Here is a 27,188-nt window from a genome sequence, read left to right as displayed (position 1 = left end):
GTGATGAACCACTTTATTGATCTTTCCGAGTGAATTTAAGGCACAAAATTATTAGGTGGCCTTCCTATTGTAAGCCTGAGAAACAAAAGCCAAAACTAAAGCGCTAGTTCGCAAATATGATGTGGTGAGATTGTCCACCTGAGAAGATGAACGTAATGATAATTCTAGCTTACCTTTCCCAGGTACATTTTCCAACACAGATTTCTCTTACTGCTTACTTGGGTCAAAATATGCAGGACTTTGGGAAAGAAGATATCGCAGACAAACCAGCTTTAGCCACTGACCTTGGAGCTAAAGGCTCAGACCATTTTGCTTCACACAAAATGTATTGCCTGTTAAAAAAATGAAAAAGAAAAAAAAAATATGTGATAACTTATACCATTTTCAACAATTGCAAATAATGTCAGATAAAGGAATCATAGTCTGCTTTTTACTTTCATTTGGAAATGGACACGGGGTTTGATTATCTCAGATGATATTCCTTATGTGTTTTTATAACTAGAGGTTTTATCTTTTTTTTTTGTTAGGTCTGTTTCTTAAAATGTCTTTGAACTCCTATTTACTAGGTATTGAAATGCATCAGCGATTATCCAACATCGAGAGAAACTGGCCCTACTACTTTGGATTTGGCCTTCCATTGGCCTCCCTCACTGCAATGCAGTCCTCGTACATTATCAGGTAAGGTGCACTAATGCGGGAGAAATTGGATGAGGTTTAACGTCATTTAAATGATTTAGAGTTAAAGTGTTCTTAAGTAATTTTAGTTTTCTGACTTGTTGATCCCAGGGAGAATGTTTACATTAGCCAGATGAGTTGAGTTGAAGCAAGAATCATTGTTCAGATGCAAGATTTGCCCAAAAATTCTGCGCTCTTCAGAACAATTTCACTTAGTTAACCTACATGACATGCCTATCGGGCAGTAGTGTGTACCATTTTTTTTTAAAAACAAATTGTGTTAAGTTAAAAACCTTTTTTACTCCATCTCTCCTGCATATTAATACCCTTTGCACACTACAGGATTATACCTCACTGTGGTTGGCTTTAACAGTGGGTAAAGACCTTCTGTCTGCGTTATAGGCCCAAGCAGCAAGCGATGGCTTATTAGAATTGTCCACACACAGCAGATAGTGTTATGTGTGTAGATAGTTTCTATGTGTGTTGCTGTTTAAAGCTTGTGATTATTTGTAGGCAGTAATTATCTTAGCTTGTTGCAAACTTTTGACATGATGTTGTACCTCACCAAAACCTTGGTGCCCATGTCAAATAATTCTGTTAGTTTCAGTTGACTCAAAATGTAAGTATTACTTAAAAAGATACCTCACAAAATTGCGCTATTTCTCTGGAATTTATAATCTAATACGGTTGTCCTTATGTTGCCCTCTTGCTGAGTAATCACAGCAATTCCACAATCTTGGTGTATGTTGAGGTTTCTTTGAATGTAATTCCCAATTGTAAATAAGTGCTCCACACTTGGATTCTAAGACAAACTTATCTCTTTACTCTGTGTTGATTTTGAAAATCCACCCAGAGTTCTGACAGGGCAGCTTAATTTAATTTTGCTTTTCATTTAATAAATACTTTCCTGTATGTGTATGGAATTCCGAAATCAGGGCATTAAGTGTGTTGAAAAAACTGTGTTCGGGGGGGGGGGGGGTCTCTTAAATGGGCATCACCTATATAATAAAGGGCACGGCTTAAATATGTAAGATAAAAATCTTCTGCCTCTTTCTGTTGTTGCATTCATATATAATAGAACAACTGGCATGCACCCAAAAGAAGCCCAAACTATTGACTTTATCAATTGTTGTTAGCTGCAGAAGAAGAATAACAACAATGGCTTTGTGGTAAAGAATAGTGAAAATGCTTCAATTCTGTATTTATGTTACTGTGAAATAACAATATCACTCCATAAGAAACATTAAATAAAACGCTTTGTAAAATACCTACTTTTATTTATTGTGGGCTTGGAAAAATGTCTGGAAGCTGGTAATAATTGGCATCAACTGCCCATGTAGCAGCTTTATCACTGCAGACCTGTTAAGTTGAGAGCCTGAGTCTATGCTCTGCCCTTCAACCCTCCTGCTCCACTGCGGATCCACACAGCTGCACTTTCAGATCACTAGCAGGTCATCGTATCTTCTGAAAAGCTCCTTCGTGGCAGCTGATTAACAAAGGAGTCTTTCCATGGTTACATCAAAGGCTGGAGATGGCTGGTAGTGCTCCCGAGTGACTATTGTTTTTTCCCCAGGTGAGGGCAACAATGAAGAGCCAAATAGGTTCCTGTCTCAGGACCTGATGTTTAGAACAGTTGGTGCTTAGCACCGCCAGGACCCGGGTCACTTAAAGCGCTACCAAAAGTATTAGTTTAACAGAAAATTCCAGTCATTAGTGGATTTGAACTCAAAGTTTAACTGAGGACAATTTTCACCTTTCTCTGCCCCCATCCCCCCATACAATTTATAATCCGGTGTTCACTGATGATACTGGTGATTTAGCTACATCACATGAGTGCATTCTCAGGTTCTGTGTTTAACATGCACCAATGTTCTGCACAGATTGCAGGACAAATTAGAGTGAACTGTCTATTTGTCAGACCAGAACTCTTCAACCCTTCTGTGTGTGTTAATTTAAGTCGGGTCAGCCTTTCAGACTGTGCTAACTCTTCATAATGTGTGTTGATTTCATCTTGCTTGCTGTGTAAGGGAGGTTGAGTGGAATTGTCTAGCTCTCTTGCAGAGCAAAGAGGCTGTTATCCTTAATTTTTTTTTTTTAAGCTTGTTTTTTATTCAATAATCACACAGCATAGAAAACTGCAGAAGGCATCCACAGGGCCATATTGCCCTATACAGCCAACAATATACCATAAGCATACATTATAGTGACCCAGTGTCGTAGGCAGCCTCTGACAGTCGTAGGGAACACCAACCATGTGCAATAAAATGATAGCTAGCACAGTACAGGTGTATAATAGCATGAAAATACAGTGCCGCAACAGGAAAATGTGTTGTCTCTACCCTAGTTCCAAAATATATTTTTGGTTTCTAGAAGATGTTTATGAAGCATACCTTGATTGTAAGGGCATAGTATTCTGAAAATGCGGGCGTGGCCAAGCTGCTGAAGATGGCGGATACATAGGGGAAGAGCTCCCAGCCTGCGCCGTGTTACCCTCCCATTTCCCTGATATGTGGTGGCCATCCATTCTAGTACAAGGGTGCAGAAGATTAATCGATTCCTATATGGACCCCCTCGAAGTGAAGGACCCCTGTTTGTAATAGCCAAGGGCTCCACGAACTCTGTCACCTGAACGGCGGAGCTCCAAGAGTAAGCTGGGGCATGGCAGATTCGTCCACCAAGGCCAGACAAGAGAGGTGCTGCTGGGGGAGAATATAGTCTCTAACCTGCCCCTCCACCTATTACTATACTGACGCAGTTCCCGCGCCCGACATGCAATGTACTTGACTGGGCCACGGTGAGAACCCTGACTGGGCCGTGTTGAGAGCTGGGGTAAGGCCATAAAAAAGAACACCACAAAAACTAGCGGGCGGCTACACTGAGCACCAAAGCACATCTGTCTGGTGTGCCAGCCGATCCTGGGGAGTGAAGGAACCAGCAGGGGAGGCCTCTCCCGCAGTGCACGTAACCTGGCCCTGCAAGCAGGCAACCTGGCTGGGCTGTGACAAGAAATGGAGTGAGGTTTTAAGACCGGCGGCAGCTGAAGTGACCAGACGGCGATACCGTGGACCGGGGCCCATCTGACGAAGGTACCTGGGCGGCTCAGAGAGAAGGGGTTCTGGTCAGGGGATGCCCTCCCGGACTACATAGTTCCAGTTCCTGTTCTGTTAGGACCCCAATCAGGCTGTACAAACAGTTGGGGCAACGTAATTAAGAGTGACGAACGCTGCAGGGTCGAGCGGATATTGACACTGGGACCTGTGTCCCAACTAGCAGAGGTACCTGCAGGTTTGTCTCCGGAATATGGGAATACGGCGGACAGGTCTTGCTGGAACTTCGCAGCTGTGTCTGGGCAGAGGAGTGATCCCTCTGAATCTGGCGGACATCAGACAAAATCACAGAGCACATAGCTAGTTGAATAAATAACCCGGGAATAAAAGCTGCACCACCCTGGGGCATGAAAGCACGGATATATACAAAGTTGTAACACGGGAGCCCATCACCATAGTGCCTCTGAATGCAGGGTGAATCGAAGACAATAATGAGGCCCTTCCTGTGGACACTAAAATAACATAGTACAAAGGCGCCTACTACTGCCCCCTGCTCAGAACTTGAGAAAGGGCCCATACCCACCCAGGGTGCCGACGATACATAGAGCAGATGACAAGTCGCTCTAATCACAGCAGGAATGGCCCAGCGACACACCGCTGAATCCACAGCTTTACACTATAAGTGACACAGTTCAAGGAAGAACGCCGCACAGAAGTAAGAACCTGGCTCCTCGAATTCACTTGCTAATGTCCTCGGAGCGTACGCACAAAAAGCCAAGTGGCAACACATAGAAATTATGGAGCGCACAAGAGGGAAGACAGCGGATCAATCTGATCCTGGGCGCATGCAGCCCAAAGAACTTGAAGACTCCCCCGCCAGAACTGCTGATGAGTATGTGCCCCCCCACAGTGGTGGATCTACTGAGAGACAAATTAGATATCATATTACAGGAGATCTGCGGCTCCTGCAAAGCAATCGAACAACGGCTGGGTACCCTGACAACAGACCTCACTGTCCTCAAGGCAGACCACAGAAAACTGGCAGACACTGTCGAAACCACCACGAAGGAATAGCCGAAATAGCTCCCCAGCAAAAAAACACATGCAGGTAAACTACTCTAAAGGCAAGTGGCTGTATTGCAGGATCAGGTGGAAGATGCAGAAGGCCGCTCACGGCGCAACAACGTGCAGATAGTTGGTCTACCGGAGAAGTATGAAGGAGCTAATGCAACACAGTTCATAGAAACATGGCTGCGGGTGGAGGTGGCACCAGAGGAGCTCACGGAACTGCTCTGCGTTGAGAGAGCCCACAGGTTCCCCACGAGAAAACCAGTCACAGGTGTGCTGCCACTACCCATTGTAGTCCACATACTTAATTATAAAGACTGGGACACCCTCCTCCACTGCGCCAGAGAGAAAAGAACCATAATGTACAACAACACTTGTATCTCCTTATTCCCAGACTATACCCGAATTACCCAAATGGTGCAGCGCCAAATGGCCTCCTACCAAGAGGCGAAAAAGTCCCTCAGATCAATAAACATCAAATATGCAATGATGTTCCCTGCCCGGCTGAAAATAATACATGAACACAAAAGCCACCTCTTTGACAGCCTTGATGAGCTCTGGACATGGATCGAACATAACTTCTCGGATCAGGTACCAGGAAGGACACAGCGGAGTCCCCCATCAATCATAGAAAAAAGACAGAAACAGGTGACGCACAAAACCGCCCCGGAGGAAAGCAGAGGCAACCCCGTCACAGAAACAAGCACTGGAGGGCCGACAGGCGGTGATCCAGACCGCGACTGCACTCCACGAGGCAGGACTGGCCTCTACAGATGAATCATCAGCCGACACTACGGTACACTCAGACTCTAAAAACAGTCTTGCTCTATTTCCCACTATCACACCGCAACTAGTAAAGGGCCTACTGGGCTAATGATCACGCCGCAGTCACGCCACGATGAACACAAGATGGTGATGTATAATGGATCCCTTTCCTCACCCCTACCTCTCCTGCCACGAACAATGCATGAATAGCTGTATTGTACAAGCATGCTGCATTGGGGAACAGCTTAATCACTAACATGCACCCTACAAGGCGGTAAAATGTCCCCTTTTTTCCCGCACACACTATCACTTCCCATAGTCACTAATCCCAAACAGTTGTGGCTCTCCCTGCGGCTCCAGGAGACTCCCCTCAAGAACAACATACACTTGGCTCTTCAAACTCCTGCAATAAGTTTGTTTGGCATCACCCCATTAGCAAATGCACATAGTTACGTAAAGATTGTTTGGTTGGACAAAGTTCACATGTCGGACCGAGTATTGGGATTTCAGAAGGTAAAGTTTATAGATCCACTGGTGGGTACCTTTTAAGTATGTAGGGCATGTGGAATCCCCTGACTTCCCCACTGCGGGTAGACTAATAAAATATCACACACTCATGGAGACGACTGCAGGATTATATAATATAAAAACATGCAATGTCCGGGTAAAAGGGCACCATACACCAGCGAAATAGAATTTATGCACGACTATGCCGGCGTAAAATCCACATTACATATCTACAAGAAACACACGTAACTAACGCCTAGGCTATCAAATTACAGAAGAAATGGATTCAGCATACGCACAAAGGGCTGTAATATGGATCAGAAATGAGGCCTCGCTTAAAGTCCTCAAAAAGAGAATAGATAGCAATGGCCGATATGTTCCACTTCGGGGTAACCTAGATTGTATACATGTAATCCTAGGAAGCATATACACCCCAAATACGGAACAGAACAGATTCCGTGCGCTACTTAACTCTGCCCTAGCAGGCTGGTCCATATGCCCATAAATATCAGGTGGGGATTTCAATGCAGTAATGGATACGGTACTCGACCGCTCCCACCCTCCTCTACCAGGTACAGCCTCTGTCCGCCAAGCCAAAGCCCTTTGCACCTGGGTTCAGGGATGGTCATTATCAGACACCTGGTGCAGCAAGGATAATTACATGCGCGATTACTCATTTTATTCCCCACCACACTTATTACACAAACAAGCCAACCGTATACTATGTACCACTGCACTTCTACCCCATATAATACGCACTACTCATCTTGGTAAAACACTGACCATAATCCGCTAAAACTGACATTGTTGAGGGGGGCGTGGCCAAGCTGTGGTCCGAGTTGGCTGTGTGGCTCTGGAGCTCCGCCGGACTCCCCGGTGTTCCGGGCAGCAACGGCGCAACAGCTTAAGCGGTGGGGACGCGGAAGTGCCCCAGTCTCGACTGGCACAGCAGCAGTCCCAAGAATAATTAAATTTAGCCCCACATCCGCGAGAACGCAGAGATGCGCTGGGTCCTGACAGAGACTAAAGCTGGGGACTCGTGTACTCCACTGGGCCGACGTTGTGAGGCCCCACTCAGCAGCTAACATAATCGAGGCCCGGTAGCCTACACACAAACTGGAAAATCTGGCAGCACTTCATCGAGCGGCACTATTGGCCAGAATTCCAGAGCGGCGTGTGGTGGATAGATCGATAAGGGAGGCGCCTCAGCTAGACCACAGGTGACCCTGATTGGCGAACCCCCAGGGGCCCTGTGGAGTCCGATGCGGGTGAGCCTGGGGCCGAACTCCTGGCAAGGCCGATACGGATTGTGCTGGTGCACCGCCGATCCCCCGACAAGCTCTGCACCCATCAGCCACCACAACAAATGCGAATTCAAGGCCCGCACGGGTATGCTGCTTCAGAAATTAGGCCTGCCATAGCAACAGCCCTTGACTGAACCCCCATGATGACCTAAGTGAAAACGCGACACAAGAATACCAGGAAGTGGGGCGCACAGCTTAGTATGGTAGAGGAGCACCAGTTCTCGCCCTATAACTGCGCATAAGAGATGCAGCTGGTGCGTACGGCCCTACATGGATACCGAGTGAACAGCGGTGGCTGACAGGGAGATTCCGCAATTTTCCCTTGCCAGGTGCAGAAGTGCTGGAGGGTTGTCCACGGCAGGGCTCAAGCGAAGATATCTTCCGTATAACCGGCGGTGGTGTCGCCCCTAATTGGACATGGGCAAAGGTGACCCTAAACAACTAAAGTTACCCATTGAGAGAGTTGGAGGTGGGGTTGAAACAACCAATGGCGGAAGGAGGTGACACCACTGTGCAACCCCAGATTCAGACACAGGGCAGCAAGGCGCTCATGACCGAACTCAGGGCCGGCTTCAAAGCGCTGGACATGTGGTTTGATGCGCTGGATAGAAGACTGGACAAAATGGGGGGCAAGGCTTGACCAACATGAGGGGAGGTTGGAAACGACAGAGGGTACGATCTCAGACCTCGAGGATGGCTCTGCACTATCTACTAAGTGCCCGGAGAGAATGGAGAAGGTACTCCAGACCTTTCGGGGCTCGAAAAATTCACTCGACTTCTCGCATTTTTTGAGTCTGATTAATTCAGGACGAGCTATTTTTAGGTCCTACTCGCCCTTACTGGCGAGTAGGAATACAAACTGACACTTGACCTCTGCCTCTGAAAACAGGGGAAATGTGACAAGATATCAAGATTTAAAGGCATCTTTATTGCTCACAAAGTAAATGAGCAATAAAAATGCTTTTAAATCTTGTTAACATGTCACATTTGCTCAGCTTTCAGATTAGAGCTTTCAGGTTAGCGATATCAAAGATATCCGCTCATCGTAAACTTGTTCCGCTCATCGTAAACTCTGCCAAATCTCTAGGAGTCACCTTGGACAAGAACCTGAATATGAAAAATCATATCAGCAACACATGTAAAGGAGCAAACCACTTGATAAGGACACTCCGAAACATCAAACCTTTCCTTCCACTTAAGGATTTCAAGCAGGTGGTTCAAGCGCTTGTCCTGCCGAGGCTAGATTACGGCAGTGCTACCCTCTGTGGCCTGCCCAAATACACTCTGGCTCCGCTAAGGGCCTCACTGAATGCTGCTTCTAGATTGGTTACAGGCACCAAACGCAATGAGTGCATATCGCCAGTCCTAAAAACTCTAAATTGGCTCCCCTATGAAGCACGAATCCAGCTAAAAATTGCCACGATGACGCGCAAAGCTATCCACTTCAAGACGCCCAGGTATCAAAAACTTGAACTATCTTGTGGTGTAAGAGCCTCCAGAAGCGCTACTACCTTACTCTTGAAACCACCTATCCTTAACAAAAAAAGAACCTATAACAGAGCCTTCTCTGGCGCGGCTCCTAAGATATGGAGCTCTCTTCCTCCAGAAATACACAGAATCACCAGAACAAAGTTGTTCAAGCTGGAAGTCAAAAGATTCCTGTTGAATAAACTCCTTCAGTAATTGGACTACCCCCTGGCCCGTTGACATTGTTCATTCTTCCTTGTCGTTGCACTCTACTGTGCTTAACATATCTTCCATGTGAAGTTTCGTGCACTTTATGATTCTTTTGTGTATTTTACTTGTGATTGTTACTTTATTAGCCTTCCAGTTCTAGTGTGATTGTTAAGCGCTCTGATATCCCTTGGGATCTTGTTCGCGCTATATAAAACTTTATTTAAATAAATAAATAAATAGAGGTCAAGTGCATTTCAGTTGGGTCGAGGAGATTTTGTAGGTTACTAGACCTGCAGGTCTAGTGCATTTTTTATGATTTTTCGAGCCCTGCCATTGCTATTAAGAATGAAGACTTGGAGGCCAGGGGAAGACAAAATAACGTCCGCATCTTTGGAGTCACAGAATCTACAAACTCTGGCAGTCTGGATGGAATTGTGGAGGACCTCCTGATTTGACCTTTTTGGACAGGACTCATTCACAGCAACATTTGTTGTCAAAAGAGCTCACCAAACCCTTGGGCCCCAGCCTAACACTGGCTGTCCTCCCCGTCCTATCTTGGCTCAATTTAAAGGATTGTGACACAGCCTTGCATATGGCCTGGGAAAGAGGATCATTGGAAGAGCAGGGCTCAACGATTGCACTGTTTCCCGATCTCACTGTAATGGTACAGGAAGCCCGAAGAAAGTTTGCATTGGTTAAAAGTGCCCTGTGCAAGGCTGGTCTGAAATATGGGATGTTATATTCAGCGCGATTGAAAGTGGATGCAGACAGTAGATCCCGGATTTTGAGTCACCTGCAGCTGTGGAGGAATTCCTCAGATCACGTGGGTCTGATGGGCGTCATGGACACTCCTCTCCGGACAGGTCCCCCAGGGTTCCGGACTCAGGCACAAGTGTGAAACTATTCTCTGCCAGCTGACATTGTAACTATTGCTCGTTGACCGCCACGGGTGTGACGATATAATTATGCATTCATAAGATATTTTATGCAATCGAGGAATAGGCGTAGTGTTGCCTCCTCCTCGTGCTTAGGCACCTTTACGTTATTGGTTTACATAGGAACTTAAGCAACGAACGTTCACAAGTATGTTTGGGAGTTGGGATTTCCCCTATGTCGAGAATAAGGGGATGAGATGGGTGTGGGATAGGGTTAGGGTGGGGACACACTAATTTTCATGTTCGATTTGCATACTTATTTTTAACCTGCACAATTTCACTGTGAGTCCATTTTGCAGATTAGATTCTAGAGCTAATTTTGATCGGTGGAGCTATCCGTTCTGAGAAAATTAAACTGATGTCTTTGAATGTACATGGGCTTAATGATACACATAAACGCAAACAAGTATTGCATTATTTACAATGCCATCAGGTAGATATCGCACTCATTCAGGAGATGCATTTGCCCCTTCATACGTCCCCCGGCTTCGCTGCAAATTGGGGTTAAAATAAAATGTTTTTTTGCGGACTATAGCACATACCCAAGAGGAGTATCAATTTTAATACACTAGCGATTACCATTTAAAACTGTTGAAGTATATGCTGATCAGGCGGGTAGATACCTATTGGTGAAGCTGTGGTTCCTGGGGAATACTATTCTCTTGGTAAGTATTTATGCTTCTAATGTGGATGATCTGGGCTCTTTTGTGGAGCTCCACGCCCGCATGGATAAAATGGGGGCAGAACAAGTCTGCATGGGGGGCGACTTGAACCTTTTATTAGACCCATACTTAGATAGCACAGCCACAACACCAGATATGAAGCCCAAGGCTAGGCACGCATTAACTAGTTTGAGGGAGGCTTTTCAGTTGTCCAACGCATGGTGCCACTTGCATCAAGATAAAGCAGCATACACACACTACTCTGCCCCTCACAATACATGGACCCGTCTGAACTACTGGGTGCCTGCCCCCAGCGTGACTGCGTGGCTAAGCGAGATTGCCCACCTTCCACTCAATCTGTCAGATCATGCTCTGGTTGTGATAGGGTTGCAGGTCCCTGGGATGGGAGGAATGGCGATTCCCAGAGATGGCCCTCCGTTATCCGGTTTTTGAGGCGTAATTAAGTGTAGCCATAGAAGAGCATTTTGAGATTAATACAGACTCAGTGAAAATTAAGGCCACACTATGGAAAGCATTTAAAGCATATGTACGGGGGGGTTACATTTCCAAAGGTGCAGGGATGCTCAGAGACTTAAGGCGTACATTATCGCGGATCGAGGCCCAACTAGCAGCATTGGACGCCGACCAGGTAGACTCTCTGACCACCACTGGTCTGAGACGACGGGCGGCACTACTTGCTGAGTTCCACGAAGCAGCAGAATGTGATTACCACTTTTTGGGGAAATGCATGGTAGCCAGGAGATATGGGGAGAGTGAGCGCCCGGGGCGAACACTAGCTAGACACATACAGCCTAATAGGTGTCAAACAAGCTTACTTGATGATGATGATGGTGAGCCTATTACTGACTGCATGGGCATTGAGGACAAGAGTTCTGGCATATTACAAAGACTTGTACACTACTAAAGTGTCCCCAGACATCACGACCAGTAACAGTTTCTTTTTTTTTTTTTTTTTAACAAGTTTTTGCAAGGGATTGTCACTGAAACACACAGCCATACGCCTACAACCCTGGGGCCGGCAGCATGTTGGAAGGAGGCACTTTACACAGCTTTATTGCCAACTACCCGTTGGGAAGGCAGCGTCACACGTTCATGAGCATCACTCATAGTATTTATTGATTCACGTCTTATGTGTATCAGTAATCGTATGTAACTATGAAAATAAAACAAACATAATATTGTAAACGTAGTTTGCTACTGTCAGGAAAGCATATATTCTGCATCTATCCATGTCACATTACCAGCTAATACATTTTCCCTCCTGCTAGATGTCAGCAGTTCATTTGATTCTTCCGTTTGGGCCTAATAAACTGATTATAAATCTGAGAGCATCTCTAGTCCCAAAGGTATATGTGCGTCCGCGCTTGTGTATCCCTAACTTCTCTCCACAGAGCTGGGGTATTCGTGTTGTCTCCTGTCTCTGTCGCCGTCTCATTAGATGGACCCTCCCCCTTAGTGAGTAGATACGTAGTGTATAGCCCCCAGAAATTCTTCGGCCTGCTCCGGGGAGGAAGCAGTTCGCTGAAGTTCTCCGATTGCGTGCAGCAGTATAGCATATCATGTGGCCACTGTTTTATCGTAGGGAGGGGGCCCCTCACCCAGCACATTGCTACTCTGCGCTTTGCCAATAGAAGCCCCATGTCCGCAAGCCTGCGTATCGCCTTGGGTAGTGGTTTAGAATATCCTAGCAGTGCCACCGCTGGATCCGGGGGGCCATTAAGAGTTATCTAGATGAAGTTGCAATGGTTTAGTTAGAAGATATGCATAGGGACTTCTTTGCGGAACCCTTCACAGTAGACAATGTTGTCCAAGCAATTGATGGCTCGAAGGTGCCCGGTTTAGATGGTATCTCGGGCTGCTTTTATAAGGCGTTCAAGAAAACACTAGACCCCTATTTGGTTAACATGTACCAGGAGACCATAGACACCGGCGAACTCCTTCCGACACTGTGGGAAGCAGTTATCACATTTCTCCCCAAGATGGGCAAAGACCCACTACAATGTGGCTCATTTAGGCCCCTATCATTATTGAGTTTTGATTACAAAATATTGGCCAAAATGTTGGCCACCAGGCTGTCCTTGATTGTTGATCAAATGATATCTCCTGCCCAGGCAGGTTTCATCCCGCATAGATCTAATTAATTGAATCTACACACACTGTTCGCTACCCTCCACAGGATTGCATCCTCGCTCCCAGTGGTGGCGGTCCTTTTGGACGCCGAGAAGGCTTTTGATTCGTTAGAATGGGGCCCTTTGTTCGCACCACATTGATTAGATTGGGGCTGCAGCTGAGGTTTATAGCGGTAGTATCCCTTCTATACACTTGTCCATTAGCACGGTGCAACTGAATGGTTCCTTGACAGCCCCCTTCATGTTGTCAAGGGGGACCTGATAGGGCTGCCCACTCTCCCGTTACTATTTGTAATAGCAATGGACCCTCTCGTGCGTCATCTCTAAGAAAATCACTCCCACAAGGGTATACAGTTTAAGACGGGCCTTCTACTGATCACGGCATATGCCAATGATATCATTCTCTATGTAAGGCAACCGGACGAAAACCTAGGGCCTTATCTCTGGGAGGTCACCCGTTACAGCGCCCTGTCGGGCCTGAAAATTATTTGGTCCAAGTCCGGGGGTTTCCCTTTGACCGAGGCCCACTGCGATTGAAACACAGAGTTCCCGTTAAAATGGTGCGGAGACTCCGTCAAATATTTAGGTATTCACATTCACAAAGACCAGGCGCAAATTCTTCAACTTAATTAGGGCCCAGCAATGGAGAAATTGAGTGAAAAGATCAAACGATGGTTGAAGTCACCCCTAACTATGGCGGGAAGAATCGCTCTGATAAAAAAGGTCGTTCTTCCACAGTTTCTGTACCTCTTTCAGAACATTCCTATACCCTAGTACAGCAGTTTCTTTGCCACGCTCTTCTCACATTTAATACGACTTGTGAGGGTGGAGAGGCGGGCAGCCCAGGGTCTGCTGGGAGGCCCTGACATTGCCATATGACAGTGATGGGTTTGGGATTCCGAATCTTCATATTTATTACCTGGTCGCACAATACAGCTTTTCGAGACGCTTGTTTCTTTCGGACTCTCGGACCCCTTATTTAAGACCTGAGGCCGACCTTTCCCATCCCAACCCCCTGTCGGCACTGTTGCCGGTGGGCATGATCCGGGACCCACAGGACATGCAGACACTATCAACGACAAGCTTGGCCTGTATACAGCTCACTCTGGCGACCGGGGTATAGCTCCTTTATTCCTTGGCAATTCCCTTGGCAGGGAATCTTTGGGTGCCCATCACACAGGAGGAAACGGTGCAGCGTACCTTAAATACATTTGATTTGGTGACATTTGGGGCTCTATTCCCCAGTGGACACATTTTCCTCTCTAGAGGATGCCCGATTCAGAGAAGCCACATTCATGAATCAGTTCATATTGTGCAACTGCAGAGGGCGCTCCGATCACTGATCACCAGTTACCCCTTAGACCCACCTAACCCCCCCCCCACATTGACGCTGGTTATTAAGGTCAGTGACAGGGAACATCTACTGTCTAGACTGTATAGAGACGCCATTGCAATGCTCCCAGCTAGGGAAGAGGGGATACGATTGGCGTGGGAACAAGACCTGGGGCAACCCTTCATAGAGAATCAGTGGCGCTCATGTTGCGAACAAATACGCAAAGTATCTTTTAACAATAAACATAACATATTGCATTTAAAATTTTTACAGAGGGCGTACATCACTCCCGCTAAGGTGCACCAAATACATCCTGCACGCCCGTACACATGCCCCCGATGCAACGCCCCTATGGCATATTTTGCACATATGACATGGACGTGCAATAAAGTGGCCCAATTTTGGACAAGGGTGTTTGAGGAACTATCCCACATGATTGACATGACCATTCATACCTCACCTCTACAAGCATTGCTAGGATACGTACAAGATCTCCGCTAATCCTCTAGGCGCTTTTGCGCACTAGCTTCCTGTTGGCAAAGCAGGAAGTGGCACTACACTTGGGGGGGGGGGGGGGTAAACACCCACCGTCGTTGAAAGGATGGATGTTTAGCATGTCATACTGCAATACTAGTAGAGATCTATATGCTCAATTGCAACCCCTAGCCTCCAGACCACTAGACATGTGGCAACCGTTCCGATCATACTTGCTAGCACATACATCTGTGAGCTCACAGACGGAACAAACTCCAAGGGTAGAGATGATACAGCCACATGCATAATAACGGTTCATACTAATATGTTTAGTGTACTCTTAACTGGAACAGGACAGAAGATGTTATACCATGTGGTAACTACTATGTAACATATGGACCTTCAGTGTACTATTTGTTTTTTGTAAAAATGAAAAATAAATCTTGGGGTAAAATAACCCGACATTGTCCTGGGGTCGGATCACTACGCCAGTCACCATGTGTAGTTTAGACCCCTGCCTCTTAGAAGACAGCGTGTTTCGAGACACTATAGACGACAACTAGAGACAACTACTTTCAGAAAAATGAACCAGCCTCCTCCAGACTTCCTGAATGGGAAGCATTTAAGATAGTGGTTAGGGGTACATCCATTAGTACGGCAGCTGGGGAGCGGCAGACAATAAATAATGATCTGCAGCGTGTTGAAGCAGGACTAAGAAACTGGAACAAAAGGCCACACTAGATGCAGAGAAGACATCAGAACTCCAAAATACACATATATACTGAGTTATTAGAACGCCTGCGTGTGATAGATCAGCATACATACACACAGAGTTTACATACGGAAGCAGATAAACCAGGCACCCTACTGACACAAATACTTAGGCAGACCTCCACCGTCAATCCCCATACTAGAAATCAGCACCCCAACTGCGATGCATGTCACCACCCAGAGACAGATTAACACTGCATTTCTTAACTACTACAGGACACTGTATACGGCCCACCTACAGACACACCCACAGATTGTTACAGACTTCCTCGATAGCATTACACTCCTGCAGATAACAGCAGAGGAGAAGGTAGACCTGGTTGCACCAATAACCAACACTGAGATCAGGGAGGCCATCATGGAACTCCCTTGCAATAAAACGCCGGGCCTTGAAGTACTGGGTATTTTAGACCCAGCGGTGCAGGGGCACACACCCTATGACTTCTGGGTTCACCCTGTTCCGGACCTACAGAAACACAGAGTCTTCTGGGTGAAGTCAAAGATTCGTTTATTGGCTGCAGACCAATGACAGGTATCCTAGAAGTACAACAGCGTGTATGTTCTCAGGAGACTGCTGAAAATCATAGGAACGGACTTCTCCTTAAGTACAAAATATCATGCTCCAGGCACACATTCCTTGGTTTACGATATGGCCATTATAAGTATACATTACAAACGAAAAAGCAGAGTCATGATGACCATCCCACATTCCAGTTCGGCCAGCCCACAATGATTTACACAGTAAGGTTCAGATCCCACGTTTGATGTAAATAGACGCCCCAATAAACATGAGCATCTCCTGTTTTGGGAAACAAGTCATAAAGCAGGAACAAGCAGGTGTGGAAGAGATTAGCCGGGGGATTGTGTAGAATGAAAGGGTTTTATGACGGGTCAAGCCCTGATGCTAATCACAGGTGGACGGAGGAAGGGGAGCTCGTGAGACCGGTTTGACCCGGGGCAGCAGAGCCAGCTGCCCAGGTCACAGAGAAGTCAGAGGGAAAGCCCATGCACTGTGAGGCCCGTATTCACTCCATTATAGCCTATGTGAGGGCAATGACAAGATGGCCACTGCTTCCAAAATGGAACCCGCGTAGTGGAGCAGAATAACGTGTACACAGTGCATTCATAGCTAGAACGATATATAAAGCACTCGTACATGCCGCATTTACCATTTGCGGTTCGCTAATACCAAGATAGACAGGGGTAGGGCCCTGTCCCCTACGCGGTCCCGAATGTTAAAGTACGACAGACCCTCCTTTTGCCCTTACATAGGCAATCACTATACTCATCTTAATCCGAGTCTAGGTCAATGTTCACACAGTCATGGAGATGTTGCTGTAGCATCATCCTATTACTTAGCTCGTCCCTCGATACAGGTTTCCTTACACATAAGGTAGCACAGAGACCACACATCGCAGGAGCACACTGTATACACAGACAGAACAGGAAAAGAATGGCTAAGATCATTCCAATGACCATCAGAACTTTCCAACCCCAGGCAGATATCAATTCCCAGAACCACCCCACCAGTGACCAATCTCCCTTATCCACGTGTATGGATTCAGATATTTTATGGAGTTTGGAGATGGCTTGATACACTGTTGGAGCATTATCTGGTATGAAAATGCAGCAACTGGATTGGATGACCTTGCATACCCCACCGCGGTCTGCAAGAATAACGTCTAGAACCATGCGGTTCTGCAGAGTCATAAGGCGATCCGCTTGGAGCTCAGCTGTCAGATTACTAAGGGCACCAGCCGTTACATTGACAGTGGATTCAACCACACGAGTCAGTTGTCTCAGGTTCCTACTATTGACCATAGGTCCCCAAAATGGCAGGAAACCCAAGAAGAAGTCTCCTGCTTCCTGACCGGCACTATCCTCCTTACTAATCACACCTCTCACAACTCTGGTCTTGTGATAGTCAGAGGCAGCAGTAAATGTCGGCGGTAGCAAGTTCGCAATATAACATGTGCCCGAGAAATCAGGGGGCAGCCATGTATATGCTCGGTCATTACAGATGAAATATGTGCCCTTAGCAGCCAAGAACGCAGGGGAAGACTGTGACGGGAAGGTGTACGTTTCAGTACAGTCACTTCTTCCCAGTTGAGCTCTAGGATTCTGACCATTACCCTGTAAGCAGAACCGACCCATGTGGGGTACGACCCAGATTGGAGATGAGATTTTTCGCTGTCTTTCACCCAAACTAATACTATACCCCGTCGCGTTCCATCCTACATAAGGTCTCAACTCTTCTTTGGGAATGGATGAGTATGCATCGATATCCCTACTCATATCGGCAACTCCTTTCATCAAAGCCTTATTATTGGTGGTAGGTCTGATGGAACGCGGTTGGCGAGGGGAATATGTATCTAGAGCATAGAGAAACATGGTTTGGAATGCCCATGACGATCCATTGTAACTATACGGCAGCACCAGGTAGGGAATACCCTTGTTAATGGTATGTGGCATTAACCCACACACCCAGCAATTGGTCGTATTCATTACCAGTTGGTGCTGGTGCAAGAGCTGGATAAACGAGTTATTTACAAACTCTGATCGTCTGGTCTGTTCGTGCTCAGGCAAAGGGTGGAAAGAGTGAGAGGAGGCAGTAGAAAGAGATATAGGCTGTTCAGTGGGTGCAATGGGCTTTTGAGCGGAGAAAAACACAAATCCTACAATAAACATTATGATACTACACAGTGTAAAAAGGCACAAAAAGACAAAACATTTACTTTTTACAATTCTACACATCCTTGCGTTAGAGTTCATTTCCTCAATTGGTCTCTCCATCTTAAAAAACTCCATCCTCTACTCGGGCCGCTCGCGGTGGATGAGTTTCTTCTGCTAAGGGGTACGCCTGTCAGTCCAGGGAAACGCCCTAGACCAACCAGAACCGTCGACCTAGCGTCTTCGGCCTGTACCCCAAAGTCTTGGCACCGTGACCCTGCGGCAGAACCCGGATGGTGGTTCGAAAAACAAAAATCAGGAAAGTCCTTCAGATGGGAGAGCAAAAAATGTCAAAAGGGAAAATAGTGAGGAAATCTTTATTTGTCCATGGGCCTAGGTCTCAAATTATAGCGTAGACGGCCAAGTGCTGTTTGGTCTTGAAACAAAAGTTCAGGCTCAGTGGTGTCCAGTCGACTTGATGGTGGCACAGCTTCCTGCAGAATATTGTCACTCTCTTGGTCTGAAACTGTGCCTTTTATGCGTGCGTCACTGAATGGTACAAAACGAGGTATAGTGTCTGTCTCTGAGTCGGCAATACCCTCCTTGACCCACTGGTCATATGGCAGAGGCAAGGGGACTACTTTGCAGTGGGTACCATGAATCCAGTGTTTCTTCCCTTTCACTCGCACTGCTGATCTTGTTGAAAGAAGAACAAGATGAGGGCCGATCCAGCGAGGCTCGTCGTTGCTCTTGCGCTGGAAATTTCGGACTAGCACCCACGTACCAGGGTTGATAGGGTGTCCAGGAGGTTCAGAGGCTTGGGGAAGAGTATCATGTACCTGTTGGTGCAAAACACGCAGTTTAATAGTCAAATCATACAGGTAATCGAGCAGTACTGGATGTTCTATTTCGCTAAATTTCGCCGGTCTTGGCACGCCCCATACATTAGCCGGGCGGCCAAAGACGACCTCATAAGGGCTAAGTCCCACTCGTGAGTGTATGGTCATTCGGGTGGACAGGAGTGCTAAAGGCAGAGCGTCAGGCCATTTAAGACCGGTGCTCGCCTGGATTTTGGCCAGCTTGAGCTTTAAGGCTCCATTGTAGCGTTCTGCTAATCCAGCTGATTGGGGGTGATTTGCAGCATGGAACTTCTGCTTTATCCCTAGCCCTTCACATACATTCTTCATCACTTTACCCACAAACTCACTTCCGTTATCACACCACACCATTCTTGGCATCCCAAACCTAGGGAAAAACTCTTTCACAAGGGCCTTGGCTGTGGATAGGGCAGTGTTATCTTTCAGAGGATAAGCCTCTATCCATTTTGAGAAAGCACAAACAACCACCAGTACATATTTCAGGTTGTTGCATCTTTCCATGTGAATAAAGTCCAGCTGCAAAACTTCAAATGGACATGATGGGGGTGCAAAGTGACCAGCCGGAGTTGGGGTTCCCCTACCAGGGTTGTACTTCAAGCATACTATGCAATTCTTGACCACATTCTCTGCACACTTGGGAATCCCAGCATTCTGCCATACTGGAGCCAACAACTTGCATATACCTTTCGTACTGATGTGTGCCATTCCATGTGCCATGGTAACCACTGGAAGCACATATGCATCAGGCAACAACCATCGCCTATGTTCTGTCAGATCAATCCAACAACCATTCTCATCCAACTTACCCATACTTTCTCTCCACTTGCTTAACTCTTCCTCTGTGGCTTCAGCTTGAAGCGACTTCACACTCTCTATTGTGTTCTCACACATTCCCACATCATTGACCCATCTTGCGGGACCTGCAACATACATTCTAGTCTTCACATTCTGTGCCGTTTCTCTCGCGGTCTCATCAGCAAACGCATTCCCACGTCCAACATCATCTGTGACTTTCCTGTGCGCACTGCATTTCATAATCGCAACTTGCAACGGTAGGGTCAGTGACTCAAGGAGATCATTCACCAACTTGCCATTCTGAATTTTAGCTCCATGCGACGTCAGGAACCCACGCTCTTTCCACAAACGCCCAAAATTATGAGCCACGCCAAAGGCGTACTGGCTATCTGTGTATATATTCACTCTCATTCCTTCAGACAACACACATGCTCTCGTGAGGGCGATTAATTCTGCTGCTTGGGCCGAATTATGTGGCACACGTGCAGTTTCCACAACCGTGTGCAAAGTCGTGATAGCATATGCAGCAGTCGTGTCACCATTAGGGAGCTTGAAACATGACCCATCTACCCATAAAGTGCCATCACACTCAGTCAGGGGAGTATCTTTTAGATCTACTCTCCCTTTCGTCTCTTCTTCTGTCCTGAACAGACAGTCATGTTGCTCAATCTCATCTGAGTCTGCTGGAATTGGCAACAATGTGGCTGGATTCAGCGTATTGCATCTTTTTATGTGTATGTGATTAGCTAACAGTGTAAGCTCGTAGCCCGATAATCGTGCACTAGTCAAGTGTTGTGTCTTAGTCCTATTTAATAATGTGTCTACAGCATGTGGAACCATGACAATCAATGTGTTGTCCATTACCAAACCAGCAGATTGTCGGATAGACATCGCTGCAGCAGCTGTCGCTCTCAGACAGCTTGGCAATGCCCTCGCTACAGGGTCCAAGGTAGATGAAAAATATGCGCATGGGCGCGGTCTGTCGCCAAAAGGCTGTGTTAACACTGACAACGCACATCCATCTTTCTCGTGAACATACAATGTAAAAGGCTTACTGTAGTCGGGGGTACCCAACACAGGTGCTGAACATAATGCATTACGCAATTCCACAAAACTTTTCTGGCACTCTTCAGACCATGGGATAGGATTCGGTGTGTCTTTGCATGTTAAGGCTAACAAAGGTTTTGCCAATAAAGAAAAACTAGGGATCCAATGCCTACAGTATGAAGTGATGCCCAAGAAAGCACGTACTTCTCTCTGTGTCTTTGGCACACTCAACTGTGCAATGGCTTGAATTCTTTCTGGGGTCAGTTTCCTTCCCTCCTTCGATAAGAGATGACCTAAGTAGGTCACTTCTTGTCGACAATATTGCAGCTTAGAGAGAGACACTTTGTGATGGAAAGCGGATAAATGGCGCAACAGTGACAATGTGGCTTCTTTACAAATCTTCTCAGTATCCGCGGCAATTAGTAAATCGTCCACGTACTGAATCAGGATAGCGCCACTAGGTAAAACAAGTGCATCAAGCTGCGCTTTCAAAGCTTGACTGTATATGGATGGACTCTCACAGTAGCCCTGGGGAGCGCGTTTGAAGCGGAAGCTTCGGCCTCCCAGACTAAAACCAAAAATATCTCTGCTCTCTTCTGCAATTGGGATACTAAAGAAAGCATTCTTTAAATCGATCACCGAAAACCATGCAGCAGAGGCTGGAATCATTGTTAACAAGGCAGTTATATCGGGGACAACCGGAAACTGTGGCACAACAATCTTATTAACCTCTCTAAGATCAATCACAAATCTGTAAACAGGTGGCTGTGAAGGGTCCGTTCGTTTTAAGACAGGTAAAATCGGGCTATTGCAAACGTTGCCTCTTGTCTCTTCAATCACACCCTTATTAATCAAGTCGCTGACAATGTCTAACAATGCTTTCTGCCCTTCATTAGAGATCTTGTACTGGGGAATACGTGGCAGTCTGACATTAGCCTTTAGAGTCACCACATATGGCGGTATCTCCAAGAGGCCCACGTCATTGGGACCAGTAGCCCAAAGGGCATCCGGAAGGGATGACAATTCAGGTGGCATCGTGTTTTTAGACAAATACATTGGGGAAACCACTTTCTTGCCTAATGTAAGTTGTACTCCTGAAGGAGAACAATACAGTGTAGCATGCAATCTTTTCAACAAATCTAATCCCAGCAAATTCTCACCACAACCTGTTGTCAGGATCAGGGGTGCTTTCAGCTCGCAAGGTCCAACAGAAAGTGACATGGGACTAGAAATCGGGTTCCTAACTGGGGCGCCAGAAAAACCTACTGAAACATTTATATCGCCAGACAAAGGTGCACCAGGGAGTTTTGAATGCATGATTGAACTCTTTGCAGCACCAGTGTCTAGCAGAAAAGGCTCCGTTACATTTGCTGTAGTCACCTCAACATACGGTCCACTCTGATCCACTGGCACTGAAACAACTCCCTCTCTCGGTCTATGGCTGTCCTAGTAATCATTATTCTCTGCATCACCGTCCTCTGCATAATAATCATTATTGTAATACTGGGCCGTATTACTAATCGCGTTAGCTTGCTGATCAAAGCTATTGATGGTACTTTGAGGCGGCAGAGGACGCGCGTTCTGGGGAGCATTTCCACGCCCTCTGCCTCTAGGAGCTTGCTGACCACCCCTTCCTCTTGCGCCATATGCATTACCATTCCGCTGCATTAATTTAGGGCAACTATATTTAAAATGACCTTCCTCTTTACAGTATGAGCATTGGTTGGGACCTACAGGGACACGTGGTTGATAATACCCATTCATTTGCTGATTGTTCTGAAACTGTTGGGTTGCTGATTGTTCTGAAACTGTTGGGGTTGGTGATAGACACCTTGGGGTTGCCTATAATTATTCTGACCTCCACGTGGCGGATAGGCCTGCTGTAAAAGGACCTTTGTCTTTAGTTCCTTCGTCTTTTTCTCTGTTCTATCTTTCTCGTCCTTATCTCTGTTTTCATAATACTGTGCAGTAGCCAGTATTTGCGCTGAAGAAGAAACAGCCCAAGAACTTTCTGAATCTTTTAACTTTTTACACAAGTCAGGAAGTAAATTCTGCACGAACTTATCCACAAACAGCCGTTGGCCACCCTCAGTACTCATATCTTGCCCACTGTGATCAATAAACGTTTCTTCAAACCTAGTAAAGAAGTCTGACACTGTCTCATCTTTCTTCTGCTTGCATGCAGATAACTTGTCCCAATTTACGCGCATCGCAGGCATTATTGTCTTCATATACGTGATGATTCTACCAGGCAATTCAGCTACTAAAGGTTCTGGTTTCGCACCACCAGTTTGTCTAGCATCAGCAGCAACAATGTTAGCCCATGTATCCCCTAGTTCTGCATTGTGATCTACATTACGAATTGATCCCCATAGAGGCTGTGGAACAACATTACCAAACAACATGTCTATGTCGGCCAGATTCATAATACATGACCCTGCCGTCTGTGACAACTCTTTATAATAACCTGCTGGGTTTTTACGGGGATCAGGCAAGGACTGCTTAAGCGCTAACACCTCAGAGCGCTTCCATGGAACATGCACCCAAACACGCTGGAAATGCGCTGCCACAGCGGGGTTACCACCGACAGCTGCAACCGCTTCCTTCCATACCGGGGGAACTTCTCTCATAGGGTATTGTCGCGCTTTTGCCTTTTTCCCCACAAGGACCTCTTGTACAAACAATGACTGTTGGCAATCGTCATTCCTAAAGGACAATACAACCGCAACTGCTTTATCTACTTCGCGGTCCACAATTATACCAGTTCCAAAATCGAACCTCACTCTACACAACTCCTGCGGGTTCGGATTTTTACCACTATCCTCCAATTCTTCACAGAGAATTTCGCACATTTTCTCAAACACATATCTCTGTTTAGGGGCATCCCATTGATGGAAAACGTTGACAACTGATTCCACATTATACAGTGAAGGAAAAACAATCCATCTACGCGCCATGTTATCTATTACCTTTTTCTCATCGGGGTTAGGCAATTGACTGCGCAACTGCTTACGCTGTAAACCAGGAGTCGCACCAGATGATTCAAAGAGAGGAGACATTAATGTAGTAACCACATTAGCTAAGCGCTGTCGCGCTGAAGGAGAAGCTGAGGCGAGAACAGGGGGAAAAACAGAGGAAAGAAAAGAGGATGTAGAGACAGGTACTGGAGTGGTGGAAGGAAGAGTGTTAGGGGAGGCAGTTACTGGATTAGGCAAAGTCGCAGGAAGTGCGGGGGCAGTGGGAAGCACAACTGGCGGCACTTGAGAGGGCTGCGCTACAGGAATAGGAACTGGCTGCAAAGCAACTGGCGGTTGCGGCAAGGCTTGCAGTATATGCACTGGAGGTGGCATATTCACAAGCTGGGGAGGCGCCGTGGCAGTTTGAGCATACGGGGGTGGCGAACTCAACAAATGTGACATCAGGGGATCTTTCTCCTTTTCTTCGGACTCATTCTGCTTAGAATGTGGTAAAGCTGGGTAACATTTGTCAATCCCTAACTTATGCTGCCTGTGCAATTGCTCACTCATTTGCTCCTCTTCATTGTCTTTAAATTGTACAGCTGCTTGCATTACTGACATACCTCTCTCTCTCTTATTCTTTTTCGCTGACTTAATTTCCTTCTGTTTGGCTTCCTTTCGCCATAAGCGGAAAGAGTCAAACATCGCCGGCCGGGCTTTCTTCTTAAACAATTTAATTTCCAAATTATCTAAAATATCGGTATCAAAACTACCATTTTGGGGCCATTTTAAAACACCATCTTTCCTGGTGTAGTGGATCCACACTTCGTTATATGCAATGGGGCCTACGCCATGTTTTACATAGAGCTCATAAGTTGGAGTTCCAACCGGAGGAACCGGACATGATTCCTCTAGCTGGAAATCTTTTCCACAACCCAAACAGAATAATCTACCAAATAGTCCAGAACCAGGCATCTTCGCTCACTAGTCTAGATCCAAACGTCAAAGGATTATCGATTACGATATTCTCGTGAATACACGAGTCCTCTGGTTTTGGCGTTTGCAAACTCCAAAGTACCAATTCAAACAATCCCGAAGGATACCAAAACAAATGGGAGACGCTCCACTTATACTTAACTGAATATTGCTGATCGATGGCGTCACCAGAAGACTCTCTCAATTGTTTCGCTCTCTCAAAACTCGTCAAGGGTCCAAAACAGGTCGATTAATCAGGGCAGCAGTCCTTCGTAGCCGTCGGGACGCGGAGAACCTCGCAGAAAAGACTTTCGGACCACGTCGACATGCAGGGGTCGATGAAGTGGCGGCCTTCCTCCGGAATTTCCACACGAAGCTCCTCACGAACCTCTGGCTTGGACTGGTACCGCTGAAATCGTCCTGAGTTGGGCGCCAAACTGAAGTACTGGGTATTTTAGACCCAGCGGTGCAGGGGCACACACCCTATGACTTCTGGGTTCACCCTGATCCGGACCTACAGAAACACAGAGTCTTCTGGGTGAAGTCAAAGATTTGTTTATTGGCTGCAGACCAATGACAGGTATCCTAGAAGTACAACAGCGTGTATGTTCTCAGGAGACTGCTGAAAATCATAGGAACGGACTTCTCCTTAAGTACAAAATATCATGCTCCAGGCACACATTCCTTGGTTTACGATATGGCCATTAAAAGTATACATTACAAACGAAAAAGCAGAGTCATGATGACCATCCCACATTCCAGTTCGGCCAGCCCACAATGATTTACACAGTAAGGTTCAGATCCCACGTTTGATGTAAATAGACCCCCCAATAAACATGAGCATCTCCTGTTTTGGGAAACAAGTCATAAAGCAGGAACAAGCAGGTGTGGAAGAGATTAGCCGGGGGATTGTGTAGAATGAAAGGGTTTTATGACGGGTCAAGCCCTGATGCTAATCACAGGTGGACGGAGGAAGGGGAGCTCGTGAGACCGGTTTGACCCGGGGCAGCAGAGCCAGCTGCCCAGGTCACAGAGAAGTCAGAGGGAAAGCCCATGCACTGTGAGGCCCGTATTCACTCCATTATAGCCTATGTGAGGGCAATGACAAGATGGCCACTGCTTCCAAAATGGAACCCGCGTAGTGGAGCAGAATAACGTGTACACAGTGCATTCATAGCTAGAACGATATATAAAGCACTCGTACATGCCGCATTTACCATTTGCGGTTCGCTAATACCAAGATAGACAGGGGTAGGGCCCTGTCCCCTACGCGGTCCCGAATGTTAAAGTACGACAGCCTTGCTGGTCTCCCGGTGGAATTGTACTCCACCTTCAGAACCCGCCTGGTTTTTCTTCTGGTACGACTGTACCAAACCTCATTATGAATAGGCGAATTGCCCCCACCACGGCACAGGTACTTGTGACTTCACTACCCAAACCTGGCAGGGACCCCACTCATATTGCTACATATAGACCTTTTACATTATTAAATACTGAGTATAAAATATTGAGCAAAATACTGGCCCACCATCTGCTCCCAATGCTACCCAAACTTATACACACGATCAATGTGGTTTCATACACGGCCGCAGCACGTCACTAAACATACAGAGACTTTATCACGTAATGGACGTGACCCCTAACAACCTCCAAGTGGTGGAATGTATATCAGTTGATCTACGTCAGGCGTTTAATACCCTAAGTTGGGAGTACATGCTGGCCGCCCTTAATAAATTCGGTCCCCCCAAGATATATAAAGTGGGTCAAATTACTATATGCCTACCCCACTGTGAGAGTGCGCCCAGGAGCCCACATCTCTGGCTCATACTCATAAGGGAACGAGACAAGGATGCCCTATGTCCTCAATGCTGTTTGTGCTCGTGTTAGAACCATTAGCGCAACGGCAGCGACAAGAGGCACACGATTGGGGAATGCCGATTGGACCCACAGTGCATGCCCTTCCACTTTATGCAGACTATATAGTGCTCTATGTTTTACATGACAATCTGCAAAATGTAGCTCAGACTTTCACACTATTTGAGCAAATTTCTGGACTAGCCATAAATGTGAAGAAATCCCATGCTTTTTTCTTTAGAAGTGGCCCTAAGACCCGAACGATTGTTTTTGGAGACCAAGGCATGTTTAAATGTCTAGGGGTCCAGATATACAGGGAAACATTTGACTTGTTGCACGGAAACCTTCAGAAACCTATTTCTTCTTCGCGCTCACAGGTAACATTTTGGACATCCCTCCCCCTTTCCATGGCAGAACGCACGGCAATAGCTTAAATGGTCATGCTCCCAAGACTTTTATACTATTTTACCATCCTACCAGTAGTTGTATCGGCACCCTATTTCAAAGCCTTGAGCATGCTACTAACAGAATTGATCTGGTTAAATGTACGGAAGCGTGTGGGATTAACCAAATTGCAGTTACTGACAGAGTGGCGACTCGGAGTGCCAGACTTCAAATTCTACTGCCTGGCAAGCCAATTAAAA

General features: G+C 46.4%; 1 protein-coding gene across 4 annotated transcripts in view; it reads left to right on the top strand.

Annotated features, from left to right (window-relative positions):
- Positions 1-27,188, top strand: part of EI24 (EI24 autophagy associated transmembrane protein) — a 331,213-nt gene that overhangs the window by 189,747 nt on the left and 114,278 nt on the right. For all 4 annotated transcript variants that reach the window (XM_085646022.1, XM_085646025.1, XM_085646024.1 and 1 more), the window contains one exon: positions 567-678. In XM_085646022.1, coding sequence (XP_085502148.1) covers positions 567-678 — 112 coding nt within the window. The remainder of the gene's footprint in view (positions 1-566; positions 679-27,188) is intronic.

Source organism: Triturus cristatus, chromosome 3_1 (assembly GCF_964204655.1).
Source record: "Triturus cristatus chromosome 3_1, aTriCri1.1, whole genome shotgun sequence".
Classification (NCBI taxonomy): Eukaryota; Metazoa; Chordata; class Amphibia; order Caudata; family Salamandridae; genus Triturus; species Triturus cristatus.
The sequence above is the reverse complement of the archived record's forward strand: the minus strand, read 5'-3'. Positions and strand labels throughout refer to the sequence as shown.